The 26,693-nt window shown below is 36.4% G+C and overlaps 1 protein-coding gene across 3 annotated transcripts in view; it reads left to right on the top strand.

The window, feature by feature from the left end:
- The window catches only part of CDK8 (cyclin dependent kinase 8), a 165,688-nt gene that overhangs the window by 122,165 nt on the left and 16,830 nt on the right, over positions 1 to 26,693 (top strand). For 2 of the 3 annotated variants that reach the window (XM_056109897.1, XM_056109896.1), the window contains exons 5-7: positions 8,821 to 8,878; positions 11,413 to 11,544; positions 26,307 to 26,450. In XM_056109897.1, the coding sequence (XP_055965872.1) occupies positions 8,821 to 8,878; positions 11,413 to 11,544; positions 26,307 to 26,450 (334 nt within the window). The remainder of the gene's footprint in view (positions 1 to 8,820; positions 8,879 to 11,412; positions 11,545 to 26,306; positions 26,451 to 26,693) is intronic. The other variant, XM_056109898.1, reaches the window with a different exon arrangement.

Raw genomic sequence — 26,693 nt, forward strand, 5'->3', positions numbered from 1 at the left:
TTTTCAAAGGTGCTCAGTGTCACAGATAGCAAGAAATCACAGTGTGTATCTCCTTACACCTGCTAGAGTGATAATTTCTGAAACTGTAAGAAGTAAGAAATGTTGGCAAACATGTTGAGAAAAGAGAACCTCTGTACTCTGTTGATGGGAATAAAATTAATGCAGCTGCTGTGAAAACTGTAGAGGTTTCCAAAATGGCGGGCTGCCTTAAAGGATTGGAGCACATACTTTATATGCAGGAGCTCCAGATTTGATTTCTGATATAACCAGAGCACCACCAGGAGTTTGCACCAAGCTTGGATTAGCCCATAGCACTGCAGGTGTTGACCCTTCCTCCCCACCCTTAAATTCTTTCATTACCTTACGATCCACTATCCTACCTCTGCGAATTTATCCAAAGAAAGCAAAACATAATCTAAAAAGAAAAAAAAGGCATGCATTTTTTGTGTTCATTGCTGGATTGTTTACAGTAGCTAGTATGGAAATAACCTAAAACCCATTTGTGGGTAAATTTATTTTTAAAATGTAGTATATATACATATATATATATATATGTATATATATATATACAGTCATCCTTTTAAAAATTACAGGGTTAATATTCTAAGTCATACAGTTCTTAATACTTTGTATGGAAATGTCATAAAATGTAATTACAAAAAATATATGATACAGCCTACTACACACCTAGCTATATGTCATTAAACATTTTTAATTGTCACGATATTCTTGCATCTTTTATTATGCAACTATACATGGACTAGTGTTCAACCCATACAGAAGGAGGACACCTTGGTATTTGGGACATCTTCAGCAAACTCTGGGCATTATGCTCAATGAAATGTCAGAGGAAGAGACATATCATGTGAACTCTCTATTATGTGGATTTTAGAAAAGTTGGTGTCATGTGAATTCTTAACTGGTGGTTGCCAGAGGCAGAGGGGTTGGAGATGGGTGAAATGGATGGTCAACATGTACAAACTGAACTTAAAGGCTATAGGACCAATGAATGATAACCGGGATGTAAGTCAAGTAAGAAACAATTGTATGTTAAAGATAGAATTGTGAACTTTTCAGTGAAGCATACTTGAGCCTTGTTATAATGCAATTATTAATAAAAAATCAGTGATGGGGATATGTGTAGCATAGCAGTACTGTTATAATCCAATTTAAAGTAGTTAAGTAGATCTTCAGAGTTCTTTGTTTTATTTTTGGATCATACCAGTGATTCTAGGGGATCATTCATGACTCTGCACTGAGGCATTACACCTGGTTCTGCTTGGGGGACTAAAGGGGATGCCAGAGATTGAACTGAACCATGACAAGCGCCCTTCACGCTGTACTCTCTCTCCAGACCCAATTTTAAAGAGTTGTTATAAGGAAAAAAAAACTAATGATAAAGATGGATTTTAACTAAAGTTTTGTCATCATTTCATGATATATTTATTTGTTGAATAATGTTATACATACAGGACAAATATAATACTATGTGTCAATGTCTACATTTAAACTATTAAGATAAAAAACACTAAAAAATATTCAGATTATCATAAAAGCAGATTGCAGTAATTATTTATTTTTTTAAAGGTATTTATTCCCGGAACTAGAGAGAAAATATAGAAGGTAGGGTGCTTCCTGTATGGTCCCCCTGAGTACTGCCAGCAGTAATTGCTAAGTGCAGAGCCAGGAGTAACCCCTGAGCACTCCCAGGTGTGGCCCAAAAGGCTAAGAAAAGTTAAAGATATTTATTCTAGTTAGAGTTGGAGGTAGATTTCTAACTTACAAGATATTACAGCTAACTTTTGAAATAGCATAGATATGCAGAAACATAAAAACATGTAAAATAGTTCTGTAGACTAGCAAGTATAAAATTAATATCAGGAGGAAATGATAAGATCTCATTACTTTTGTGTTTTTAGATTGGTTTTATCATTATAACTTTTTTTAAAAATAAAAATGAGTTTACAGAATTAGCATTTAAGCTTTTTAAGTGCAAAATCACTAATAGGTATGAAAACCCTTAAATGCTTGTAATCTTTACCCATAGTTAGACTTCTTTGGATTTTAGGTATACACACAATTGTTTGTTGTGCGTTCTTTTTATTAGGTAACTAGGAACAACTTAAATCTTTGATAAGTGCTGTGTTATATATGGTAATGAATCCACATGACTCCTAAAGATCAGTCAGAAAAGTAATTTATTTCCAGCTTTAAAAATCTTCATGATATAGTAGAGGAAAGAATATTTTCTATGATGCCATTAAAAATTTTATAAGGAAGTAAATAAGACCAAAAAATCATACTCTGAAATATTTATAGTGGTCAAATTTTGGAACGACTATTATAGATAGTATGTTTTAGTCATTTCTCATACAGCATACTGTATTTTTCACTTCCCTTATTATCTATTGAGACATACTGCTTTTGATTATTAGAGAGTTAAAATAAAGTTCTAGGGCCCAGGGAGATAACTTAAAGGCTGGAGCACATGGAATACATGAGAGTCCTGGGTTCAGTCTCTGGCACTTGCGTGGTATACTCCCAAAAAAGAAAAGCATGTTACCATTGTATAGAATTTGAAGTTAACAATTTTTAGGTTGCATATAGAGTATATGTTTTTTGTGAATGAATTTGGCTGAGCTCACAAACAAACTAGATCTTTTTTGCAAACTATGATTTTGTAATCTTAATTCTGCCCTTTAATAGTAGTTGATATTTTATTTTTTTAGACTATTTAAATTATGTTATATACAACTTCAAGCTTTACACAAATGTTAATTCAATCAGTTATGTTTGAAAAATATATTTGAAAAGTTGCACATATTAAATATGTACACACATTCTTTATTAGGAACAAATAGACTCTCCCTGTATGTAGACAATTGAGGATTTTTTCCCTACTGTCATGCAGTTCCTGTGTTGCAACTTTTTTTTTCTCACTTTTTATTGAATCACTGTGAGATAGACCCTTACAAGGCTGTTCATGATTGGATTTTAGTCATACAGTATTCCAATACCCATCCCTCCAACAGTGTACATTTCCCAGCACCAGTGTCTTCAAGTTCCTTCCCATCATCCCACCCCTGCCTGTCTCTGTGGCAGGCGCTTTTCTTCTTTGTCTTTGTCTTTGTCTCTGTCTCTGTCTATCTGTCTCTCGCTCTCTCTTTCTCTTTTTCTCTCTCTCTGTCTGTCTCTCTTTTGGGCAGTGGTTTGCAATATTGATATTGAAAGGTTATCAAGAATACATTTTTACCTATTTTTAACCCTCAGATCTTTTTAAGCATGATCATTCCCAGCTATTACTGTCATAAAAAGTGGTCTCTTCTCTATCTTACCTACCCATCAGCCCCACACACTCTTGTGGTTAGTCCCAACCATTGACCAGTCCTCCTAACCTGTTTTTTCTGTTAGCGGATATTCTTTGTTGTTGCATTCATGTCCTATTTAGTTGATGAAATGAATGTTGTTTTTGTTAGTCTTTAAGAGAGTAAGTCATCTTGTCACAGTTAATTAAGGGGCTTATAATTCAAATTGATCTCCTTATCACATAAAGTAGTTATTTTATGCCTTAATTGCCTAAATATAAATTATGTTTGCTAATTCAAATACTTTTAAATATATGTTCACAATTTCGTAAAAAACCATTTTAGTTTAAATTTACCTTGTAAATAGATAAAAAATCAAAGATTTAATAGAGGAGACTACAGGGGCTTAATGAAAGGAAGTGCCATCATTTTCATGACTCCAATGAAGATAATTTTTTCATTAAATATATTTGTATTGAATGACAAAAAATATAATTCTAATTTTCAAGTAAGTGAAAACTAGTTAACATATCTGTGTGCCTCAATTCTGCCAAGATATTGTGCACTATTCAAATTGCTGCCTCCATCTTCCTCTAGTATATGCAGACCCAGCTCTGTAGCTACTTATTATGTTGTGAATTCTTAAGATCCTTCTCTCCTGTTCTGTCTTCTAGACCATCTCATGGTCTTTTCTATTTTGGGCAGGTCAGGTATCATTCATTTCCTCTGTGAGATATTTCTGGTCTGGTTTATTGATGATTCCAGTTAGAATAGATTGGTGTCAGGACTGGAGAGATAGTATAGCAGTCAGGGGGCTTGCCTTGCATACGGCACAGGGTTTGATCTCCATCATTCCTTGTGGTGCCCCAAGCCCACCAGGAGTGATCCTTGAGTGCAAAACTGGGAATAAACTTTGAGCACTGCCAGGTGTGTCTCAGAAACTTAAAACAAAAATATTGTTCACTCTTTGTTAGGAACTATTCTTTGTTGATTTCTAGTTCCTTATAATGTCTAAATTCAGTAATATGAATAATTTGTATAATTCTTAAACTCTTTACAGTAGATGAACTTAGATTTTATAAGTAATTTTCATGTTGATCCTGTTATGAAGCAAATAGGATAATACTCCTAAATTATGTTTTAAATTATGCATAAGTCAAAATAATATCTTACAGGAGACTAATGATTTATTCCTTAGCTTAAAGACATACTGTTTCAATGTGATGTTGGTACTAAAGCAAAAATAAATCCTTGAAGTCTTTCTTAAAGCTAATCCTTGAAGCCTTTCTTAAAGCTAATCAGTTAGCAATACAGGAGAAGTGTTGAGAAAAGTATTCATGATATTCAGATATTTTTGTCTTTCCTCTTGATATTTCTTTGGATCACATTTACAAAAGAAATTTAACGTTCAGTTTGTCTATAAAATCAGCCTATCTGACCTGGGGACATATGAATTGCTACCTAAAAAATGACAGTTATTAAAATAACATATAGGAAGAGCTAGAGAGATGGTACAGAGAGTAATAGGATGCTTGCCTAGCATGTGACCAACTCCCTTGCCATTCTTATTATGCTACAGGTCTCCTGAGCACCACCTGAGCACAGAATCAGGAATAATCCCTGAGCACAACTGGGTATGACCCCTAACACCTACCCCAACAAGTAAAGGCCAAGATTGTCTTTTTTATTTGTGTATGACTATGTAGCACTCGCAGACTGAGTTGAAAAAAATTTGTAAGTTAAGGGGGCTGGAGCGATAGCACAGCGGGTAGGGCATTTGCCTTGCATGCAACTGACCCAGGTTCGATTCCCAGCATCCCATATGGTCCCCTGAGCACCGCCAGGGATAATTCCTGAGTGCAGAGCCATGAGTGACCCCTGTACATCGCCAGGTGTGACCCAAAAATAAAAAAAGAAATAAAAAATTTGTAAGTTAAGATAATATTAGTAATGTTTTCACTCCCAGATTTCCCTCAGATCATGCAATCAGCGGAGAGTTGTCTAGTGAAATAATTTTTAGTTACCAACTGGTGCTTTGGACCTATCCCTAATACTCAGCCAGTTCTTAGCCAAGAGACTTTTTTCCCCACCTAAACTGGAACATGGTCAGTTTCAGTGCCCAACCCAAGCTGGGCCATGGTTAGTTCAGTAAGTCTAGAATAAAATTAAGAATATGAGGGGTTTTTTTTTCTCTCCACTCATTCAAAATGGAAGACTTTTTTTTGTTTGTTTGTTTGTTTTTTTGGATTAGGAACAAACATCCACTTACACCATGGGAAAGGGGACTGAAGCTTTGGGTAATGGGTTTTGAAAGGGTCTCTATCTTTTTAAACTGTAAATGATTTTTTTATATTTAGAATACCTGTGAATTCGTCGATTGCCTCAAGCAGGCCCCAGTAACGTCTCCTTCGTCCTAGCCCTGAGATTTAAAAAAAAAAAAAGTGCCATATTGAAGACTCTTTCAGAATTAGGAGAATGAGACCCTTCATTGTTACTGGTATTTGGCATATTGGGTTCGCCACGGGGAGTTTGCCAGACTCTGCCGTGTGGGCAGGTTACATTCAGTAGCCTGCCAGTTTGTCCAAAGTAGGAATGAGATGATAAGATGTTGCGCGGCCACAAATGCGGCTGCGTGCTTCTGGGAGCTGAGTGTGATAATCTCTGGATCCTGGCCATTGTTGGGGTTACACGGCAGTTGATGGGTGTAACTGTCTAGCTACTGGCAGGTCCAGTCCCAAACCGTGCAGGCTTGGAGATCTCAGCCCCGGGTCCCACACACCTGGGTTCCTCTGCCAGTTCTTTTATGCGTGAGACTCATCCAAGTGTGTGGAAAGTGGTCCCAGCATGGCCTTGGCTGGGGCCCAGAGGTCTTCAGCTGTTGGGCCCTGGTGAGAACAGTCAGGCACAGGATAGGAGACTCTGCCTTGTTCTCTCCTGGGAGCTTGGTGTGATAATCTCTGGATCCTGGCCGTTGTTGGGATTACACAGCAGTTGGTGGGTGTAACTGTCTAGCTATTGGCAGGGGCAGGTCCAGTCCCAAACCGTGCAGGCTTGGAGATCTCAGCCCCGGGTCCCACACACCTGGGTTCGTCTGCCAGTTCTTCTATGCGTGAGGCTCATCCAAGTGTATGGAGAGTGGTCCCAGCATGGCCTTGGCTGGGGATGAATTAGGGAGGGGAAATGAACCTGTGAATTAGGGAGGGGAAAATTCAGATTTTGCCTGTAGCACAAAGGAGCAGAAATAATGACAAGAGTTGAGAAATGGAGCTTAAAAGGAGTGTGGAGTGATGATGGTGCTGATTAACTGATAGGAACATACCATAAGGACTTAAATCCCATCATAAGGACTTGCAGGATGATGAGGGAACAATGTTGAAGTAATTTTGGTTTGGAGCCACACTTAGCAGTGCTTATGGCTTGCTCCTGCCTCTACACTCAGTGATCAGTCCTGGCGGTGTGTGTGGGAATCTCCTGGGTTGCTGGAGATTGAACCGGGGTCAGCCGCATGCAAGGCAAGTGCCTTAACTGATAATACTCATGTTACTCTTGCCTCTGAAGTGATATTTTAGTAATCATTAAAAAATAGTATTTGATGAAAAGAGAGTTAAAATTTGGCTGAAGTGTAAGGAATGTGGAGTTGGGAAGATGGGTCAAAGGTACATGCCTTGCATGTTCAGGGCCCTAGTTTAGCCTCTGATTTCCCTCATACCTTAGCACTAGCCATATTTATCCGAAGTGCCTCGTGTCGCTGAGGTAGCCCGAGTAGCCCTGGCATTTAGCTTCTCCATCCTATTTGGTGGAATGTCTCCAGTTGTAAGCCCCAGACTTCTCAATACTGTTTGGAAGTTCCAAAATCAAACAAATATAAAGTTTAGGGTATGTGCTCTAGAGTTTGGATAAGTGGTACTGTAGCACAGCAAGAAAGCTCCCTCTCCAACCCTCTTTGAATTGAGAACAAAACTTTCCCTTCAGCCAGTTAGAAATGCTGCCTGATCCTTCTTGGAGAGCCCTCCTTTTGCCTTCATCATTTTATGCAAGTCTCAGAGATTCATTCTTAAGTAGGTTGGAGCCTTAAAGAAACTCTACAGGATCTTTTGTTTCACTTGATACAGGAAAATAGTTTTATTTATGTGAAATATTATGTGAAATATTTCATGGGAATATAGTTCACAGGAATATGATTTTATTTTTAAGAATATGATTTTTAAAAACTTTTTGCTAGAGCAGTAATATAGGAATAATACTATATTTCATCAGTAACAGTACAAGGGCTATCAATATGGTTAGGAAAGCGGTGAGCTGATACCAGTATTAACAATTTTCATTATAAAATCTTTCATGTGGTTGCTCTGATTAGTATTTGTTTTTGTTTGAGGGCCACATTGGTGGTGGTTGGGTACCATGCTATATATACTTAAGCCCTTTGAGCTCTCTCCCTATCTGTGATTAGTATTGAGAAATATGCAAAATTAGTTTCACCTTTGTTTAGCAAACAGGTAGAACTAGAGTCCAGTCAGTCCAATAGAAGGATGGGAACTAAGGTTTAGAAACAACTTCTCGCTCTCTTCCCCTTTCGTGTACCTCCTTTTCTCCCTGAAGAGAGTCAGTATCAATGTTGTTAGTATGTATTTCTTATGTACCTGTACACAACAGATTTTTGATGAGTTTTATACATAACATGTATATATATATATATCGTTACATATGTATGTATAATATACACACGTATTTATTTTTTGAAGGGTTCGTATCTGGTGGTGGTCAGGGCTTACTCCTCGTCCTGTGCTCAGGCACCACTCCTGGAGGGGTTTGGGGGACTGTATCTGGGTAGGCTGTGTGTGTAAGTCAAGTACCTTAACCATCTGTATATTGCTCCGGCCTCAGTTCTGTATATTTTTGGACTTCTAAAGATATGTTTGAAATACTCCTTTTCTAAAATTTGTTAATTTTAGCTGTCTTTTTTATTTAAAAGTAAACATCTCAAAACTATTTAGTCATACGAAGTATTCCCATTTGCTAACTCATTTGAAAAAGACTGTTAAATCGTTATTTATCTCAGGGATTTGTTTAAACACAAATATATGCCTTGCCTTTTTCCTCCCCCAAAATAGCAAGTGACCATTTTTTGTAATTAATTTGTTATTGAGTGAGAAATGATCTTTGAAGATTCATTTTCCTTTAAAGTTACAGAACATTTTATGTAATTGGAAGAAACTATATTTTAACCTTGTCAGACGCCCTTAGTCGTGAAAATGGACTGATAAAAGTACTTAAAAGAGCCTTCGTTTTACATAAAAGCTCTGTCATAATTGGGCCTTCATAAAGTTTGCATATTTCCTTTGCATATGTACACAAAGAGGGTTTTATTTTTGGTGACTTCCTGTGCTTAATTTTTGAGTGAGTTTTTGGTTTTTCTTTAAAAGGGGGATTTGTGTTATTGGCATACTGTCTATTAAAAAACAAAACAAAACACTGCTGTCTACTGAAAAAAAAAAACACTATTTTGTTTCCACAGAAACCTGCTAATATTTTAGTTATGGGTGAAGGTCCTGAGCGAGGAAGAGTAAAAATTGGTACGTTATATCTTTGATAAGTCACAGTGTAGTATGCTTTTAAAACTTTGAAGACAGCCATATCACTTCTAATTTTTGCTGTAATAATAATGCATATATATCTTGTAGTTTCATGTGTTGAAACCATTTCTGAATAATACACATATAAAAAATGTTTTTACTCTTGAAAAGTGTCAAATTTCAGACTGAAGTGTCCTAATGAAAAATAAGTCATGCCAATTCCTAGATACCCTTGCTTTTGTTAAAAATACCCTTCAGAGATGAGTGAGTGACTGCTATATGTTAGAAGCCAGTCTTGCCTTTAGTTTCAGAGCATATAGCAATATAATAATCTTTATCAGTTTCTATTCACTTGAGCGTTACTGGATCACAACAGATGCCTCTGTTTACCTTATCAAAATTGAGAATTACAAACCAGGGAAGTCAGTGAGACCACTTAGTCTAGAACCTTAAGTTCTAACAAACCTGGAGCTGGAGCGGTAGTACAGTGGATAGGGCTCTTCTCTTCCATGTGGCTGAACCAGGTTCAACCCCCAGCATCCCATTATGGTTCCCTGAGCACTGCCAGGAGTAATTCCTGAGTGCAGAGCCAGGAGTAACCCCTGAGCATCGCTGGGCGTGCCACAAAACAAACAAAAATTCTAACAAGTCTGTTTTATTTTGGGTCCCTTGCCCAGTGGCAGGAGGGGAGGGGCGAATGTAGCAAATAGGAACTGGGGGTATGGCTCAGTAGTACAGTACATGCCTTACATGTTTGAAGACCTGGGTTTGATCCCTAGTACTAGAAAACAAAAGTATTTTATACCTTGAATGTTTTCTTATACCTCTGTTTTCCTACATCCATCCTCTTCCCCCCTCCCCCCGCCCCGTCGACCTATAAGGTTAGAGCTATACTCTTTTTTTAAAAAAAAAATAATCAGTTCCAATTTATATGCCACATTTTAATAATTTGTTTCATGTATTGGTCAAAAATGTTATAATAATTATATTGATTTAAAGGCAGTGCAATGTAAGAGTATGTAACAAAGTTAGTACTTTATGATTACAGAATTTAACATAAATTATAATTACTGTCTGATTTGCATTACTTAACTAACAAAGAAAAATTTGGGTGTTCCTAACCCTGCTTCTTTTGTTATTCCCTGTAAATTCCCAAAATCTCATGGAAATTTTCTTTTAACATATAAACTTTATAAATGTTTTAGTAGTAGGAACATTTGATGTACTTCACAATAGTCCTAGTCTAAACTTCTTTTGAGAACTTGGTCCTGAACTTAACTTAGTTTCATCACTACAGATTAATTAAATATGTGCTTCTCAGGTGGTGGTTTTCAACCCCTGGTCTGAGGACTGCTACTGGTCAGCCAGTGTGGAAAGATGGAACACCGTTTTAAAGGGTTCTGTCCAGTCCAGTTTGGTGGCATTAAATTCAAGTGTAAGCTTTTAAAATATGTAGATTATAAAAAAAATACCCAGCCAAACAGACTTAGATGTGTTTTTCACTGTAAGATTTGGGGAAATTTTTATATATTTTGTGAAAATTAGCTTGGAATTCTACTTCTCAGAAATGTGTATGAGGATGCTAGTTTGAGAAACATTGCACAGTCTACAGCACTCAGATTTAAGAAGAAGTATTAGCTTTTCTGTAGACAGTATTTATTAAATCAAACTCATGGTTTTTATTCATTGCCAAATTTCTGTGGTATTTTATATAACCTTTAAGTAAATTGACCAGGACCCATTTGAGCAAAAATGTATTAGAAGAGCAGATCTGAACAAATGGTGGGTAACTCTCAAAAATTTTCAATAGATGGTATAAAAGTCATCAGAATATATTTAGAAAAGCTGTGTATACTTGATATTAAAGGGAATGTAGGAAATGAAATAGTTTTTGTATTCAGGCATATTAATTTGTTAGGATAAATAACCATACCTGAATTATGGCACATAAAACTAGTTAGTCACCACAGCACCACTCTGAAAAGTGAGTTTTGTCAAATCATTTAATTTGTTATAACCCTGGTTTCATTTTAAAAGGTGGCACTTGAATTACATAATCTTTAAGTTACTTCCTAGTTAAAAATGAAACTGATTTTTAAGATTAATAAAATTAAACCCACATATTCTGGAATGGGAGATTAGTGTTGCTAGTACATTGTGTATTTAAAATCTGATTAAAACAGTGAACAGGCTTATTAATAGAAATAATAGAAAGTCTTACTCTATTTAATTTGGTTTCTCTTTGCTTATCACCTGTACAGAAAATGGAAAGATAGCTTAATAACTCTCCCCAATGGGGTATGACAGATGGGAAGAAATCTTTACAGAGAAATAGTTAAAATGTCTCTAGCCCATTTAAAGAACTTGTCACAGTAGTTTACAAAGAATGAAAATCTCAAATTTGTTTTATATTAGGTTTTTGAAAAACATGGAATGTTTTGTGACTATTTTCACCAAATTCACACTTCTTCATATCTTACTAAATAATAATAGTAGATCTAATGAACTTAAGATTTATTTTCTTTTTTTTACAGCTGATATGGGCTTTGCCCGATTATTTAATTCACCTTTGAAGCCTTTAGCAGATTTGGATCCAGTAGTTGTAACATTCTGGTACCGAGCCCCAGAACTACTTCTTGGAGCAAGACATTATACCAAAGCTATTGGTGAGTAGAGCTAATTAAAATTCCATGACACTTTCAGAGTAACATTTTTTATGGTAAAATACACGTTTCTATGTATTTTTAAAATCAAAGAGTGCAGAAAACCAAAAAGTAAGAGCAAAAACTAAGCTAGAGTTATACTTCCTAGAAATAACATCATTAACATTAATATTTCATTCCAGACATCATTTTATTATTGATAGGTTTAAAAAAGCAGAGGCACAGTACAGCGGGTAGGGCATTTGCCTTGCAGGCAGCCAACCTGGGTTTGATCACCGGCATCCGATAGGGTCCACCGAGCAACACCAGGAGTAATTCCTGAGTCGCAGAACCAGGAGTAACCCCTGAACATCACTTGGTGTGACCGAAAAAGCCAAAAAAAAAATTAATAAATAGCATTCTGTGCATTCTGAGTAAAAAGTATTTTTAGTTTATTTTTATTTGAAAAGATAAGTGAACAAAGTAAAATTTCTAAGTCATTGAACTTCAGAAAAATGTTAATTTCAACCAAAAGAATTATTAGTTACTATCACTGTCCTTCCGTTGTTCATCGATTAGCTCGAGCGGGCCCAGTAACGTCTCCATTGGAGACTTTGTTGTTACTGTGTTTGGCATATCGTATACATCACGGGTAGCTTGCCAGGCTCTGCCATGTGGGCGAGATACTCTCCGTAGCTTACTGGGCTCTCTGAAAGGGACAGAGGAATTGAACTCGGGTCGGCCATGTTGGCTGCGTGCAAGGCAAACGCCCTACCGCTGTGCTATTGCTCCAACCCTATTAGTTACTATAAACTAATAATTAAAACATCAAAAATATATTATGGGAAAAACTAGGGGGTTTGAGCATTTTAATTCTTTTCATTTTTTTACTACTATTAATTGCGTCTATTAGAAGAATTAAATTAGTGGCATTAGACTCTACCAGAAAAATTAGAAACTGATGGTATCATTCTTTCTACGAACAACCCTTCAAATTATAAAGTATATTATTATCATATTTCAAATAAACAATTATTTTTTCTTTACAAATTATAATTCCCACAGTTGCTTGTACTGAAATGTATATCCTGTCATGGATCAGTATTCTACTACTATAGCCCTTTTTGTGTCTTTTCCTTTACTTCCATCTTTATTTTGGTGGTTTTGTTTGCTTGAGTTTTATTGTCATGTAGTTTATTCTAATGTACTTTTTCATTTTTATTTTTTATTTCATTTGTTTTATATTTTAGGGTAGTATTAAGCCCACTTTTGTTAGGTAACTACATGTTTAGATTTTTTTAATTCTTTGCTCTATTCTAGTTTTTGGTTTCATTCTAGCTTTTCTCTTTTTATAATTCTGGGTTGGATTTATTTCTGGATTTCATTATTTCCTCCTTTATTTTGTGACAGTGTATATTAAAGTAATTTACTTTGGAGAGAGATATTTTAGAGGTAAATTTTTTAAATTCTTGTGTTTCTGACAAAAGTCTTGATCGTATTTGGCAGTTGAAGAGGTTTTAAAATTCTAGGCACAGAAGAATTTTCCTTCAGAATTTGATACTCCCTTATTATCTTCTGACATCAATGTAATTAAGGAAAAGTCATCTGGGTGGATCAGAGTGATTTTGAAAACATGTTTCTCATCTTTCATGTTTCACAGTGATATATGCTTGCCATGTGGTAGGCACATTCAATCTTAAGGTCATATCTCATAGCTCATACTCACTTGTATTGCACATTTAATTCTTCATCTCTTCTTTGCATATAATCTCGCTTCCCCCACCTCCATATATTTTCTTACCTAAAGAGTGTAGTCAGATATTTGACTTCTTGGATTGGAACTTGTCTACCAGTTTTCTTGTATTTTTCTTCTGCGTTTGTCTTAATTTCCTTGAAACCCTTCTTAGTCAGATTTTTAATTTGTTAATGTATTACAAAGTTCTGTGGAAAGAAAACCTTAGAAGGATTTTTTGAGAATGGTGATTTTATTTTATTTTATTTTTTAAATTTTTTTTCCTTAAATTTTTATTAGTGAAACACCATGGGGTGCACAAATTTTTGTGCTTGGGTTTCAGTTATACAATGATTGAATACCTATCCCTCCACCAGTGCCGATTCTCCACCACCACCTGTCCCAGTATCCCTCCCACCCCCCATCCCTCAACCCACCCTACCTCTGTGGCAGGGCATTCCCTTTTGTTATCTCTTTCCTTTTGGGTGCTGTGGTTTGCAAAAGAGACAATTTTGAGTGGCAGTTTTGTTCAGTCTATAGTCTACTCTCATCACACATTTCCCGTCCTGAGAGGAACCTCCCAACACCCTTTTTTTGTTGCTCCCTTCTCTATCTGAGCAGCCTTTTCCCCTAGCATGTGCGGCTGTCCTCAAAGCCATGAAGTAATCCTCCTGGTACTTATCTCGGCTATTCTTGGGTGTTAGTCTCCTATTTTGTTACTTTATGTTCCCCAGATGAATGCAGTCTTTTCATGTCTGTCCCTCTCTTTCTGACTCATTTCGCTTAGCATGATACTTTCCATGTAGTACTTGTATATGAATTTCATGACTTCATCCTGTCTAACAGCTGCATAGTACTCCATTATGTAGATGTACCAAAGTTTCTTTAACCAGTCATCTGTTCTCGGGCACTCAGGTTTTTTCCAGATTCTAGCTATTGTAAAGAGTGCTGCAATGAACAAACAAGTGCAGATGTCACTTTGACTACTTTTTTGCCTCTCTGGAATATATTCCCAGGAGTGGTATTGCTGGGTCAAATGGGAGCTCAATTTCTAATTTTTTGAGGATCGTCCACACTGTTTTCCAAAAGGACTGAACCAGTCAGCATTCCCACCAGCAGTGAAGGAGAGTCCCTTTCTTGCCACATCCACGCCAAGACCGGTTCCTTTTGGTCTTTTGGATGTGGGCCAGTCTCTGTGGTGTGAAATGATATCTCATTGTTGTTTTGATCTTCATCTCCCTGATGATTAATGATGTAGAGCATTTTCTCATGTGCCTTTTAGCCATTCGGATTTCTTCTTTGAGAAAGTTTCTGTTCATTTCATCGCCCCATTTTTTGATGGGGTTGGTTGTTTTCTTCTTGTGGAGTTCAACCAGTATTTTGTATATCCTTGATATCAACCCCTTGTCGGATGTGTATTCGGAGAATATCCTTTCCCAAAAGAATGGTGATGATTTTAAATATCTGCAACTTGCTATGTTTCTGGAATAATTTTCTGTTTCCTTTGTAGGCACATTCTTTATTTACATGTGTTTATCTTTCATGTGGCAAGTGTTTTTTGAACTTTTATTTTTCTTAATCTTTGTTGAGGTACCTTGGTTTACAATACTATTAATGATGGTTTCATGATGTCATTCTTTAACTACACTCATCACCAGAGTACCATTTCCCTCTATGAATGAGCCTCCTGTGCAACACACCCCCACCCTCTTGCAAACTCCCTAAAGTCAGTTCTGTTGCCTTTAACCATTTATTGTGTATTTATTGTTATCTTTAAGATATATAGTAAGGGAGATTATTCTGTATATTATAGAAATTCTGTAATTTTTCTGATATTCTTTATTATTGTATAAGAGATTATTATGTATCTCTGTTTCTGACTTACTTCACTCAGCATTTTACCCTTAGTTCCATCCAGGTAGCAGTAAATTGTATCATTTTTCCCACCTTTCTTAGAGCTGAATAGTATTCCATTATGCAGATGTATTACAGTTTCTTGATCCATCATCCATAGTTGGACATTTGGGTTATTTCCATATCTTGGCTATTGTACTAAGTGATATAGTGAACACAGCTGTGCATATACCCTTTCAAATTAATGTTTTTGTGTTTTGGATATAGACTCCAAGAAATGATATTGCTGTGTCGTACGGTAGCTCTAATTTCACTTTATTGGAAAGCCTTCATATTCTTTCCACAGAGATTGAACCAGATGACATTCCTACCAACAGTGAATGAGGATGCCCCTCTCATCACAGTCTCACCAATATTGGCTGGTTCCAGATTTTTTGAATACATGCTATTATCAATGGTGTTGAGATGATATCTCACTGTTGTTTTGCTTTGCATTTTTCTCCTTATAAGTGATGTTGAGCACTTTTTCATATACGCGTTTTTATATACCTGTGTGTATTCTTTGGAGAAGTGTCTGTTCATCTCCTTCTATTTTTGGATGGGGTTGTTGATTTTTTGTTGTTGAGCTTTGTGAGTGCCTTATAGATCTTGCATGTCAGCTCTTTATCTGATGTAGCATTGTAGCACTGTCCTCCCGTTGTTCATTGATTTGCTTTAGTGGGCACCAGTAAGGTCTCCATTTTGAGACTTGTTGCTATTTTTGGCATATCGAATATGCCACCGGGAGCTTGCCAGGCTCTGCCATGTGTGCGGGATACTCTTGGTAGCTTGCCCAGCTCTCCAAGAGGGATGGAGGAATCAAACCATGGTCGGCCACATGCAAAGTAAACGCCCTACCCGCTGTGCTTTGTATTGTGTGCAAATATTTTCTCCCATTCAGTAGGGTGTCTTTTTAATTTGAGCTTAGGTTTCTTTTGCTGCACAGGACCTTTTAATTTGATGTAGCCCCTTTTTTGTTGTCCTGTCGTCAGCTTGTTGAAGACACCTCTGAGGTCCATTTCTTGGAGACTTCTGCCTGTGTTGTCTAAAGTATGTTTTATGGACTCTGGATTATTCTCAAGGTCTTTGCCTATAAATCTGGGTTTTTAACTTAGAGCTCTCAGTTCATTTCATTGGTTTGCTGGTCTGTCTTTAGTCTAATACCATGCAGTTTTGATCATCACAAGTTTGTAGTATACTTGAAAATTGGCAGAATATACCTGCATCCCCTCTTCTCCCTCTCTTCCCCCACACCGAATTGCCTTTGCTGGGGGGTGAGGGATTATGGCTCTATACAGATTTTAGTAGTTTATTCCAAGCCTTTGAATAATGTCATTGGACACTAATGGCTAGTGCATTCAGTATAATACTTCAGGTACGAAGGTCATTTTGACAACATTGGTTCTTCTAATTTATGAACAGCAAATAGCTTTCCATTCTTTGGTTGCCTCTTCTATTTCTTTCAGCAGTAGTTTATAGTTTTAATATTATAAGTCTTTTTTTTGGGGGGGGGAGGGTCACACCCGGCAATGCACAGGAATTACTCCTGCTTTATGCACTCAGGAATTACTCCTGGCAGTGCTCAGGGGACTATATGGGATGCTGGGAATCGAACCTAGGTCAACTGTGTGCAAGGCAAATGCCCTACCTGCTGTGCTATTGCTCCAGCCCCAGTAGTATAAGTGTTTTATATCCTTTAATTACTAGGTACTTGATGCTTTTCATTACTATTCTTAGAGGTATTGACTTTTTAATTTCAGTTTTTTTCCTAGTACATTGTTTACATACAGAAGTGCCACAGATATTTGTTTATTAATTTTGTAACTTGCTGCCTTATTGAAGTTCTTTTGTTTTTAATGGAGTCATTAGGATTTTAAATGTAAATTAATGTGTTTGCAAATAGTGAAAGAACTTCAACTTCTTTTCCAGTTTGTATTCATTTGATTCTGTATCTTGTTGAAAGCTGTGGCAAGGATATTCAAAACTATGTTGAGTAAAAGTATAGAAAGTGCGCAACTTTGCCTGTGCCTGATCCCAGGGGAATGACTTTCAGTTTTTCACCATTGAGTATGGGTTTTTTTTTTTTTTTTGTCGTTGTTGTTATATGGCCACTGTACCTTGGGTTACGATGTTCCTTCCTACCCCGGTTTTTTGGAGTTTTTTTTTTTTTTTTAATCATGAATGGATGTTGGATCTTGTCAAAACCCTCTGTATCAGCTGATATATTTTTATATATTTTTATATATTTTTATCTCTACCTTTTTTTTTGCTGATACAGGCTATATTAATTGATTAGGGTATTTTAAGCCATCCTTACATCGCTGTGATGAATCCCACTTGATCATAGTCTATAATCCCTTTGATATATTATTGGATTTGGTTTGCTGTTGTTGAGGATCTTTGCATCAGTATGCACCAGAGATATTTGTGTATGATTTTATTTGATAGTGTCTATGTTTTTGATGTTATAATTTTTGCTTCATTGACAGTATTAGAATTCCTGTTTTTTTCGATATTTTGAAAAAGTTTGAGGAGTATGGAACTGTGACTTCTTTGATGTTTTAGTAGCTCATAAGTGAACCCACCTGGATCTGGGATTCTGTTCTTGGGGAGTGGGGTATTGATGTCTACTGTTAGTAATGTGCTGACATTGATACGTATTTCTTCAGTACTTTCAGTTCCTTTGTAAATTTTGCTGCTCCGTCACTTGGTGGATGGATGGATGGATGGATAGATAGATAGATAGATAGATAGATAGATAGATAGATAGATAGATATAGACAGATATATACATGTATGTTAATAAGAATAAAGTAATCTTGGTATGTTTTTCTTAAACGATATGTCATGCCCCTCCCTTTTATTATCTTCTTGAGTTTGAATGCTATTGGTCTGAAACCAGTACGGCTGTTCTTTTTTCTTAGTACCCTGTAAGATTGTCTTCAAGCCTTTCATTCTGAATCTGTGTTTATCATGAGAGTGTAAGTCTCCTGGTAAGCAATAGAAGGTTGGATTTTGTTTCCTGATCCATCTGTCTTTTGTTTTTTTTTTTCCCCTGCTTTTTTTGGCCACACCTGGCAGTGCTCAGGGCTTACTCCTGGCTCTGCACTCAGAAACTACTCCTGGCAATGCTTGGTGGGCCATATAGGATGCTGGGATTAAACCTGTGTTGCTCACATGCAAGGCAAATGCCCTACCTGCTGTATCACTCTAGCCTCATGTGTCTTCTTCTTTTTTTTTTATTATAAAATTTTTTAATAGTGAGACATCATGAGGTACAGTTGCAGACTTACACATTTTTGTGCTTGGGTTTCACTTATACAGTGATCAAACACCCATCCCTCCACCAGTGCCCATGTCCCACCACCACGGATCCCAGTATCCCTCCCACCCCCCTCCCCCATCCCCCCCCATCCCACACTGTCTCTGTGGCAGGGCATTTCCCCTCTGTTCTCTTCTCCTTTTGGGTGTTGTGGTTTGCAAAAGAAACATTGAGTGGCAATCATGTTTGGTCTATAGTCTATTTTCAGCATGCTTCTCCCATCCTGGGAGGATCCTCCCAACAGCTTTATTTGGTGTTCCCCTCTTTATCTGAGCCCCCTTTTCCCCTAGTACGTGTGGTTGGCCTCCAAGTCAAAGAGCAAAATTCCTGGTCCTAATCTCGGCCATTCTTGGGTGTTAGTTTCCTATTCTGTTACTTTATGTTCCCCAGATGAATGCAATCTTTCTATGTCTATCCCTTTCTTTCTGTGTCATTTCGCTTAACATAATACTTTCCATGTAGTACCACTTGTATGTAAATTTCGTGACTTGTCTTTTCTAACAGCTACATAGTACTCCATTGTGTAAATGTACCAAAGTTTCTTTAACCAGTCATCTGTTCTCTCGGGCACTCAGGTTTTTTCCAGATTCTGGCTATTGTAAAGAGTGCTGCACTGAACAGACAATTGCAAATGTCACTTCGACTATACTTTTTTGCCTCTCTGGGATATATTCCCAGGAGTGGTATTGCTGGATCAAACGGGAGCTCAATTTCTAATTTTTTGAGAATCATCCATGCTGTTTTCCAAAAGGGCTGAACCAGTCGGCATTCCCACCAACAGTGAAGGAGTGTCCCTTTCTCACCACATCCTCGCCAGCACCGGTTGCTTTTGTTCTTTTGGATGTGGGCCAATCTCTGTGGTGTGAAGTGATATCTCATTGTGGTTTTGATCTGCATCTTCCTGATGATTAATGATGTGGAAAGCCTCATGTGTCTTCTTACGGAATAGTTTAATCCTTGACATTTAGAGAAATTATTGATATGAAGGCATTTGTTGCCTATCTATATGAGGAGTTTGTTGCTTGCACTACTTGATGTTTATTTCTTATCCATGGTCTTTAGATGTATGTCATTGCCAAAGTTTAGATTCCAGATATGTTCTCAACTACTGTTTAAGAATTTTTTTTTTTAATCCCTCCTTCTACTCTGGGTGACAGTCTTGCTTGGTAGAGGATTCTCTGTTGAAGGTTTGTATATGTTCTACAATCCTTTCTTGCTTGTAGGATTATGAAAGAGAAATCTGCTCTGAATCTCCTGCTTTTTCTCTTGTCTGGGAGGTTGTTCTTCTGGAATCAGCTTCCTATCCCACTCTTCAGGTTGGGAAAATTTTTACCAATTATTACTTTAACTAGTCTTTTCTCCCTCTTTCTTTTACTTCTGGATGATTCTGAAGTTCTTCCTATTGGAGTTTTTGGTAATATCCCTTATATTCTCCATTTTCCTCATTCTGTTTTCTATTTCCTTTTCATCCCCCCCCCCCCCCCCCCATGGGCTCTCTTCAGGTTTATTGAATCTTGTTATTTCTAAATTATTAATATGGTAATTGTTCTAAAGACTTCTTCAGGTAGATTACAGAGATCTGATGTTAATTGAAGATGCCCCTAGGCATTTGTTTTCCTCTATTGGCACCTCATTATTCTTTCCCACTGCCTTTAGTGCTAAGTTCACATTGAGAGAGATTAGTCTGGGCCAGATGTTGGGTTGGGCTGGTGCTGTCTAGGCCCAGACGGTACTCTCTAGCTAGTGCTGGGAATGTGCAGATGTTGGAAGAAACTGTGGGTGTGCTTAGGACCTATATTTATATAGTGACTTTTTGAGGTACTGGGCTGAAGTCTGAAGATTTCCAACAGGATTTAAGAGTGTATAAAAAGGATGGAATAAAATTGCAGTATGACAGCATTTTTGGACCTTCCACTTGCAAAGTCTAGAGTGTGTGTAGATATGCAGCTCCAAAGTTCTCTGGCTCACATTTGCAGATGTAGACCACAGTTCAGTGGCACCCTCCCCTCAAATCACCAAGAAATCCAGTAATCTATCAGCATGAGAAAGTGAAGGTCGGTAGCTAAGACCTATACATGGAAGCCGCTATCTGCTTTCACCCCTGAGCAAATCCAGCAACCCTGCTGACCAAGAGATGGGATGACTATTTTTTGATTCTTTTTTGTTTTGAGGCCACACCTAGTATTGCTTAAGGCATACTCCTGGCTCTCAGTTTGGGGATCACTCCTGGTAGAACTTGGGGAAATATGGTTGTGCCAGGGAATCAAACTCAGGTAAGCAGAATGTAAAACAAATGCCTTCAGCCACACATTCTAGGGGGAAAGGGAGCTCAGATAGAGAAGGGAGCACCAAATAAAGGGTATTGGGAGGATTCTCCCAGGATGGGAGAAGCATGCTGAAAGTAGACTATAGACCAAACGTGATTGCCACTCAATGCCTCTTTTGCAAACCACAACACCCAGAAAGAGAGAGTGAACAAAAGGGAATACCCTGCCACAGAGGCGGGGGTGGGGGGGGGAATGGAGGGGTGGGGGGTGGGATTGATTCTGGGACCGTCGTGGTGGAAAATGGGCACTGGTGGAGGGATGGGTGTTTGATCGTTGTATAATTGAAACCCAAGCACAAAAATTTGTAAATCTACAACTGTACCTCAGGGTGCTTCACTAATAAAATTTTTTTTTTTTAAGTGCCTTACCTATAATACTCTTTCTCTAACCCTTATTATTGTTTCCTGATTAGCTCTTTGTATTTAAAAATTCAGTTTCCAGGTCATTGCCGTAGGGCACTTGCCTTGCCTGTGGCTGACCTGAGTTTGATCCCCAGAATCCCTTATGGTTCCCAGGTGAGCCAGGAGTAAGCCTCGAGTGCCACTGGTGTGACCCAAAAACCAAAAGAAAAGAAAAATCAGTTGCCAAAAACCGTTTAGAGGACCAGACTGATAGTGCATGACAGTCAATCCCTGAGCACTGCTGGGTGTGCCCTCCTCTTCTCCCCCTCCCAAAACCAGCAGCAGCAACAAAGAAATTCCCTAAACTGCTTGGAAACCTTATTTTTTTTTGGTAGTGGTTATGTTGATCCATTTAACTACCTTTAACTGGGGAAACTCCAAATGCCAGTACAAAATAGTTCATGCTTCAAGACCAAATTATTATTATTATTATTTTAATTATTTTTTAAATTTTTATTAGTGAAACACCATGAAGTACAGTTGTAGACTTACAGATTTTTGTGCTTGGGTTTCAGTTATACAATGATCAAGTACCCATCCCTCCACCAGAGCCCATTCTCCACCACCACTGATCCCAGTATCCCTCCCACCCCCCTGACCCCCCTTATTTAGTAGAAGAGTGATCCAGCTTTCTTGTTCTGGGAAGACTCCATATGGAGAAGGAGGAGAGGGAGATCAAAATATAGAATTCCCAGAGTTGTGCAGGACCAATCTGCACTCATCTCAATAGTAAAATTGTGAATTTGTGATCTGTCTTCTGATTTTTAGGAATATTTTTATAATCAAGTCTTCATAGGTAGTGAAAATTCTGCCTCTTCAGAGATAACTTTCTTCATTTCATTCTAAAGTAGCCTCCTACTTAGAACATGGAACACTTCCATCTTGTCTTGATTTCATTTAAATAATATCTAAAATTCACTACAATAGATAAACTTTGCTGAGCTCCTTACTGTGGTGGGTCTGTGCTTACATGAGATACATATGTATATATATATGTATATATATATGAATAATCTTGTCCTTGTTATTTTTATTCTGTGGATTTATACTTTTATCACTTTGTTGCCATTTTAACATACTTCCTAGAAGGAAAAAGAAACATAAGTGATCATTTTTCCATATCAGTTGTGTATGTGACTTACCTTTTCTACAGAAGATATTTAAAACCATTTCACTTGATCTTCATATCTGCATTGAGGCCATGTTTCATTCTATAGAAAAGTAAAATTCAATTGTTTTAAAATCAAAAGGGAAATAAAAATTAGCAAAACTAGACATGTTTTTGGACAAATGTTATTATTCCCAACACATTTAGCTATTTCTGATCAAGCATATACTAAATGCATATATAAACTAATTTTTTACCTAGAAAATTAGTATTTAGTTAAAAGCAGTGTTACTTTTGGTAAGATATAAGATTATACAAGGTCTGGAGTGATAGTGCGTGGAGTAGGGCGTTTGCCTTACATGGGTCCAACCCAGGTTTGATCCCCAGTATCCCCCAAATACTCCAATACTCCCAGGAGTGGTTCCTGTGTGCAGAGCCAAGAATAACTCCTGAGTGTCACCGGGTGTTACCTGAAAATCTCCCCCCCCCCCCCAAAAGAGACTAAGAACTATTAACATAATTTTCCTGAAAATCTCCCCCCCACCAAAGAGACTAAGAACTATTAACATAATTTTTCTTTTCACTGCAATTTGAAATTTTTTAATTGAGGTAAAAATGTTTTCCCAAAAGCTTATGACTCTAGCACATTTCTAGCTCATTATTACATTTTCTTGTGACATTGTATGGTGAAATTAATAAAGATCTTTATAGATGATTATTTATTAGTCTACAACTATCTATTACATTATATATCTATAGTAGATCTGGTGTGAAGCAGTTTGTCACATAAACTATAGGCAGTGATGTAGATTTCCTTATTAAAATGGCTTTATAATTGGGAGAAGAGGTCTTTCTACATAATTACTTCTCTTCATCATAAAAATTGATAAATATTAGATACACTTTTTCAGACTTAAGAGAAATAAATGCAAATTACGTACTTCACTCTTGGGGAGACAGTTGAGTGAGAATGAGTGAGAGTACATGTGTTTAAGGCAATATGTTTAGTTCTATGACATAACTGAAGATAAAAATTTGACTTGTTACTCATTAAACCCCCTTAAATGCTGAAAGTTATGTGTCATTAGATGAAAATCAGAGGTTCAGGATGTCACAGAGGGAACTGAACGGGTATCTGGTAGGGGAGATAAAAATGAATGTCAGTGTCAATACATCTTCCATGGAGGTCCTCAAACACTCCTCCCGTGCCCCACCCCCATCTCCAGGGTACCAAACCAGTCAATAATAATCTTAGAAAACATGCTTTTCAGCTGTCAAAATATTTACTCTAAAAATAATGTAGTGTACTAACCTTAAATATCGTCTTTGGTTTGAGGGAAGTAAACCATTTTTGATATTTTAAATATTTGAAGAACTGAAAAATATTATTTCCTCAATTTCTCTCCCTTACAGCCTCTTTTTTTCTTCCATTTCTTATGTAGGTAGCCTAAGGTTTCTTTAAAATACTTAGCAAATTTTCTACACTAAAGTTAAAACTACTTAACGCGAAATTTCCTAGCATTTGACTTCCCTGTTAAAATAGTTGTATGAGCAAATGATAGAAGAACCGCTGTAGTTGACATATAAGTTGCTGAATATATGCATGTTCATTTTAAGGACATCATACAGAAGGGTCAGATATGTTAGTAAAGTTTAGTTTACTTTAAACTGATGGCGGCTATGAAGCAGGAAAAGAGCATAAAGATCTGAACACATCAAACGAACATATTCCCAACCTCTTTTACATACTGATTGTAGTCCTCCGGTCATTTATTCATTGTGCAAAAATACAAACTGAGTTGTTAAAGAGAGAAAGTAAGATTTTATTAACTGTCATGTTCTCAGGAATGAAGTCTAATTCAACTCTGAATAAGGGTTTTATTTGTTTGACTTCGGTAGAAAAGACTGAGGCAGATATTTCTCTTTAATTGCCTCTAAAATCTAAAAAGTTTCACTAGAGTATGGACTTTAAAGCTCAGACTCATTGTCATTTTATTAACTAGGAAGTGTACAATAAAATAGAATGAAAATTTACTCTTAAGATACAAGCTATCTTGTATCTTGTAATAGGTGTGCATTCTGTGGTGTTAAATCATTAATATCCTCCTACTCCATTTGAGCCTGTGTGGCATACTTTGTTTGGTTAGCTATTATCTACATATAAGCATCATGCATTTGGAAAGTGGATTAGAGTTTATATGTTTCTAATCTGCAAAGTCTTTCTGGAAGGAGTTAGGCATATTGGTGAGCAACAAAAGAGGTTTTCATCAACTTGGTGTAACCTCAGAAAATAGGCAGGCTTATTTATAAAGTTTTAGAAGTTTGTCTGAAATAGTAATCTCATAAAGATTTTAAAGAATGGTGATGTTGACGGAGGAAATATACAGAAGAAATATAACAAGAGTTTATTAGGGTGAGGTTCAATAAGAGTTAGTAAACTATTTCTCCCCTACTTTTCTGGCTTAATTGTTTTCAAAACAATGTAGTTTTAAATATAGCTAAACTATTTAATTAGCTCTCATTTCTCTACATATTTTCTTACAATTTTTTTTAGAGTCAACCTTGTCTCTTCAGTGCTGTAGAAATTTTAGACTAACGCAGTTTTTTTTATTGACTGTCCTCTGTGAATCTTCCATGAGGATGTAACTCAGCCATCAAGCATGAACTTTTAAGACCGAAGGCTTTAGGTTTGAACCTAGGACTGCAACCCCAACACCCCAAGATTACCAAACATCAGGTTTTCAAGGGTACCTATATAAAAAGAATAGTCACAAAGTGATTAATTTTCGCATTTGTTGATGCTACAAATAATATTCCATGATAGTATTTAGTATTAACTAGATTTGGTTCTATAATACGTGTCAAACTGATAAGCATGGTGTCACTTTTTTAAAGTCATTTATCGTCAGGATGTATAATCCTTAGGTAAATAAATTATTAACATTTACTCTGAAATGTAAGTGAGATAATTTTTAATTAAATTGCATGTTTTTTAGTTTTGGAAAACTGTTATTTATATACCAACAATTTAATGTTTATTTTCTATTTAAGTCATAATTGCCATTTATTTGAACCATCAGCTGAACCATTGGGGGGTTCCCTGTAGTTATTTATGTTTACCAGAGGTATTGGTTTGGTTAGTTAAAAATCACTTATTGACTGTATATCATTATACTTAGTGTAGAGATGTTAACATTGTGCATTTAGGGATTTGCTCAGACTAGATATGGTATACTTTTAGCTTTAAATTTTAACTTGGCATATTGATCTTCTTAACAGCCATACTTGTAGTCCTTTTAAGTGAAAATTACATTTGAATAAAAGTTAGTTTATATCTTTATTAAGTACTTAACAAAATCTGACATAATAGATATGTTGAAAAATGTGTCAGACAGAAATACTTTTCCTTAGAGTATTTGATTTTAAATATTTTCTTCTTCTTGGAATAACACCTTGCTCACTAGTGTTAACATGGCAGAATAATTATTAGACTCAACTTTGAATGCTAACAGGTACATGCACAGATGTAGAAAACGTTTCTGCCATAAAAATTGATTATTTTTGGCAATATGCCCAATTTCAGAGGCTCTTTTAGGTTTTTGTTTCTTTATTTTTTGTTTAGTTCTGTTTGTTTGTGGTTCCCAGATTCCAGATGTTACTTAATGTATTTTATACATAAGGTTAATTTCTGAGGCACTTAAAGCTAACTAATTATTCATTTAATGTATTTGATTTACACTTGAAATAAAGCTACTGGGTGGGATAGAGGTATATCTGAGAATGAAAAATTGGGACGGTTGGATGGGAAATTAGGAATAATATTCCATTATATTTATAATTTTAATTGCTTAGGAATTAATATAAATTATTAGGGAAAAAAACACTCCCCGCCAAGATAAAAATGCATTTTCTTTTGGAAAGAACCACTTTATTTTCCTCCTTTCTTTTTCTTTTTTCCTTTCTTTTTTTTTTCTTTCTTTTTTTTCTTTTTTTCTTTTTAAAGATATTTGGGCTATAGGGTGTATATTTGCAGAACTACTAACGTCAGAACCAATATTTCACTGTCGACAAGAGGACATCAAAACTAGTAATCCTTATCACCATGACCAGCTGGACAGAATATTCAATGTAATGGGATTTCCTGCAGGTACACATTATGTTTTTGTTTTTGTTTTTAAATCACTGTTGTTTGAACTTAGATGTTTTCATTGGAAAGGTGTATATTTCTAACTGATGAAGTTACTCTTACTCCTTTATATTTATAACTTGCATAAATCAAAGAGTCAAAGAAAGGCAAAATAAGTAGACTTCATATATTAGCATAAAAATATGAGTTTTCTGAATTCAAGGAGTGTATTTTTATTTTATTTTGTTTTGATTTGCTTTTGGT

This window comes from Sorex fumeus, unplaced genomic scaffold (assembly GCF_029834395.1).
Source record: "Sorex fumeus unplaced genomic scaffold, SorFum_2.1 ptg000008l, whole genome shotgun sequence".
Taxonomy (NCBI): domain Eukaryota; kingdom Metazoa; phylum Chordata; class Mammalia; order Eulipotyphla; family Soricidae; genus Sorex; species Sorex fumeus.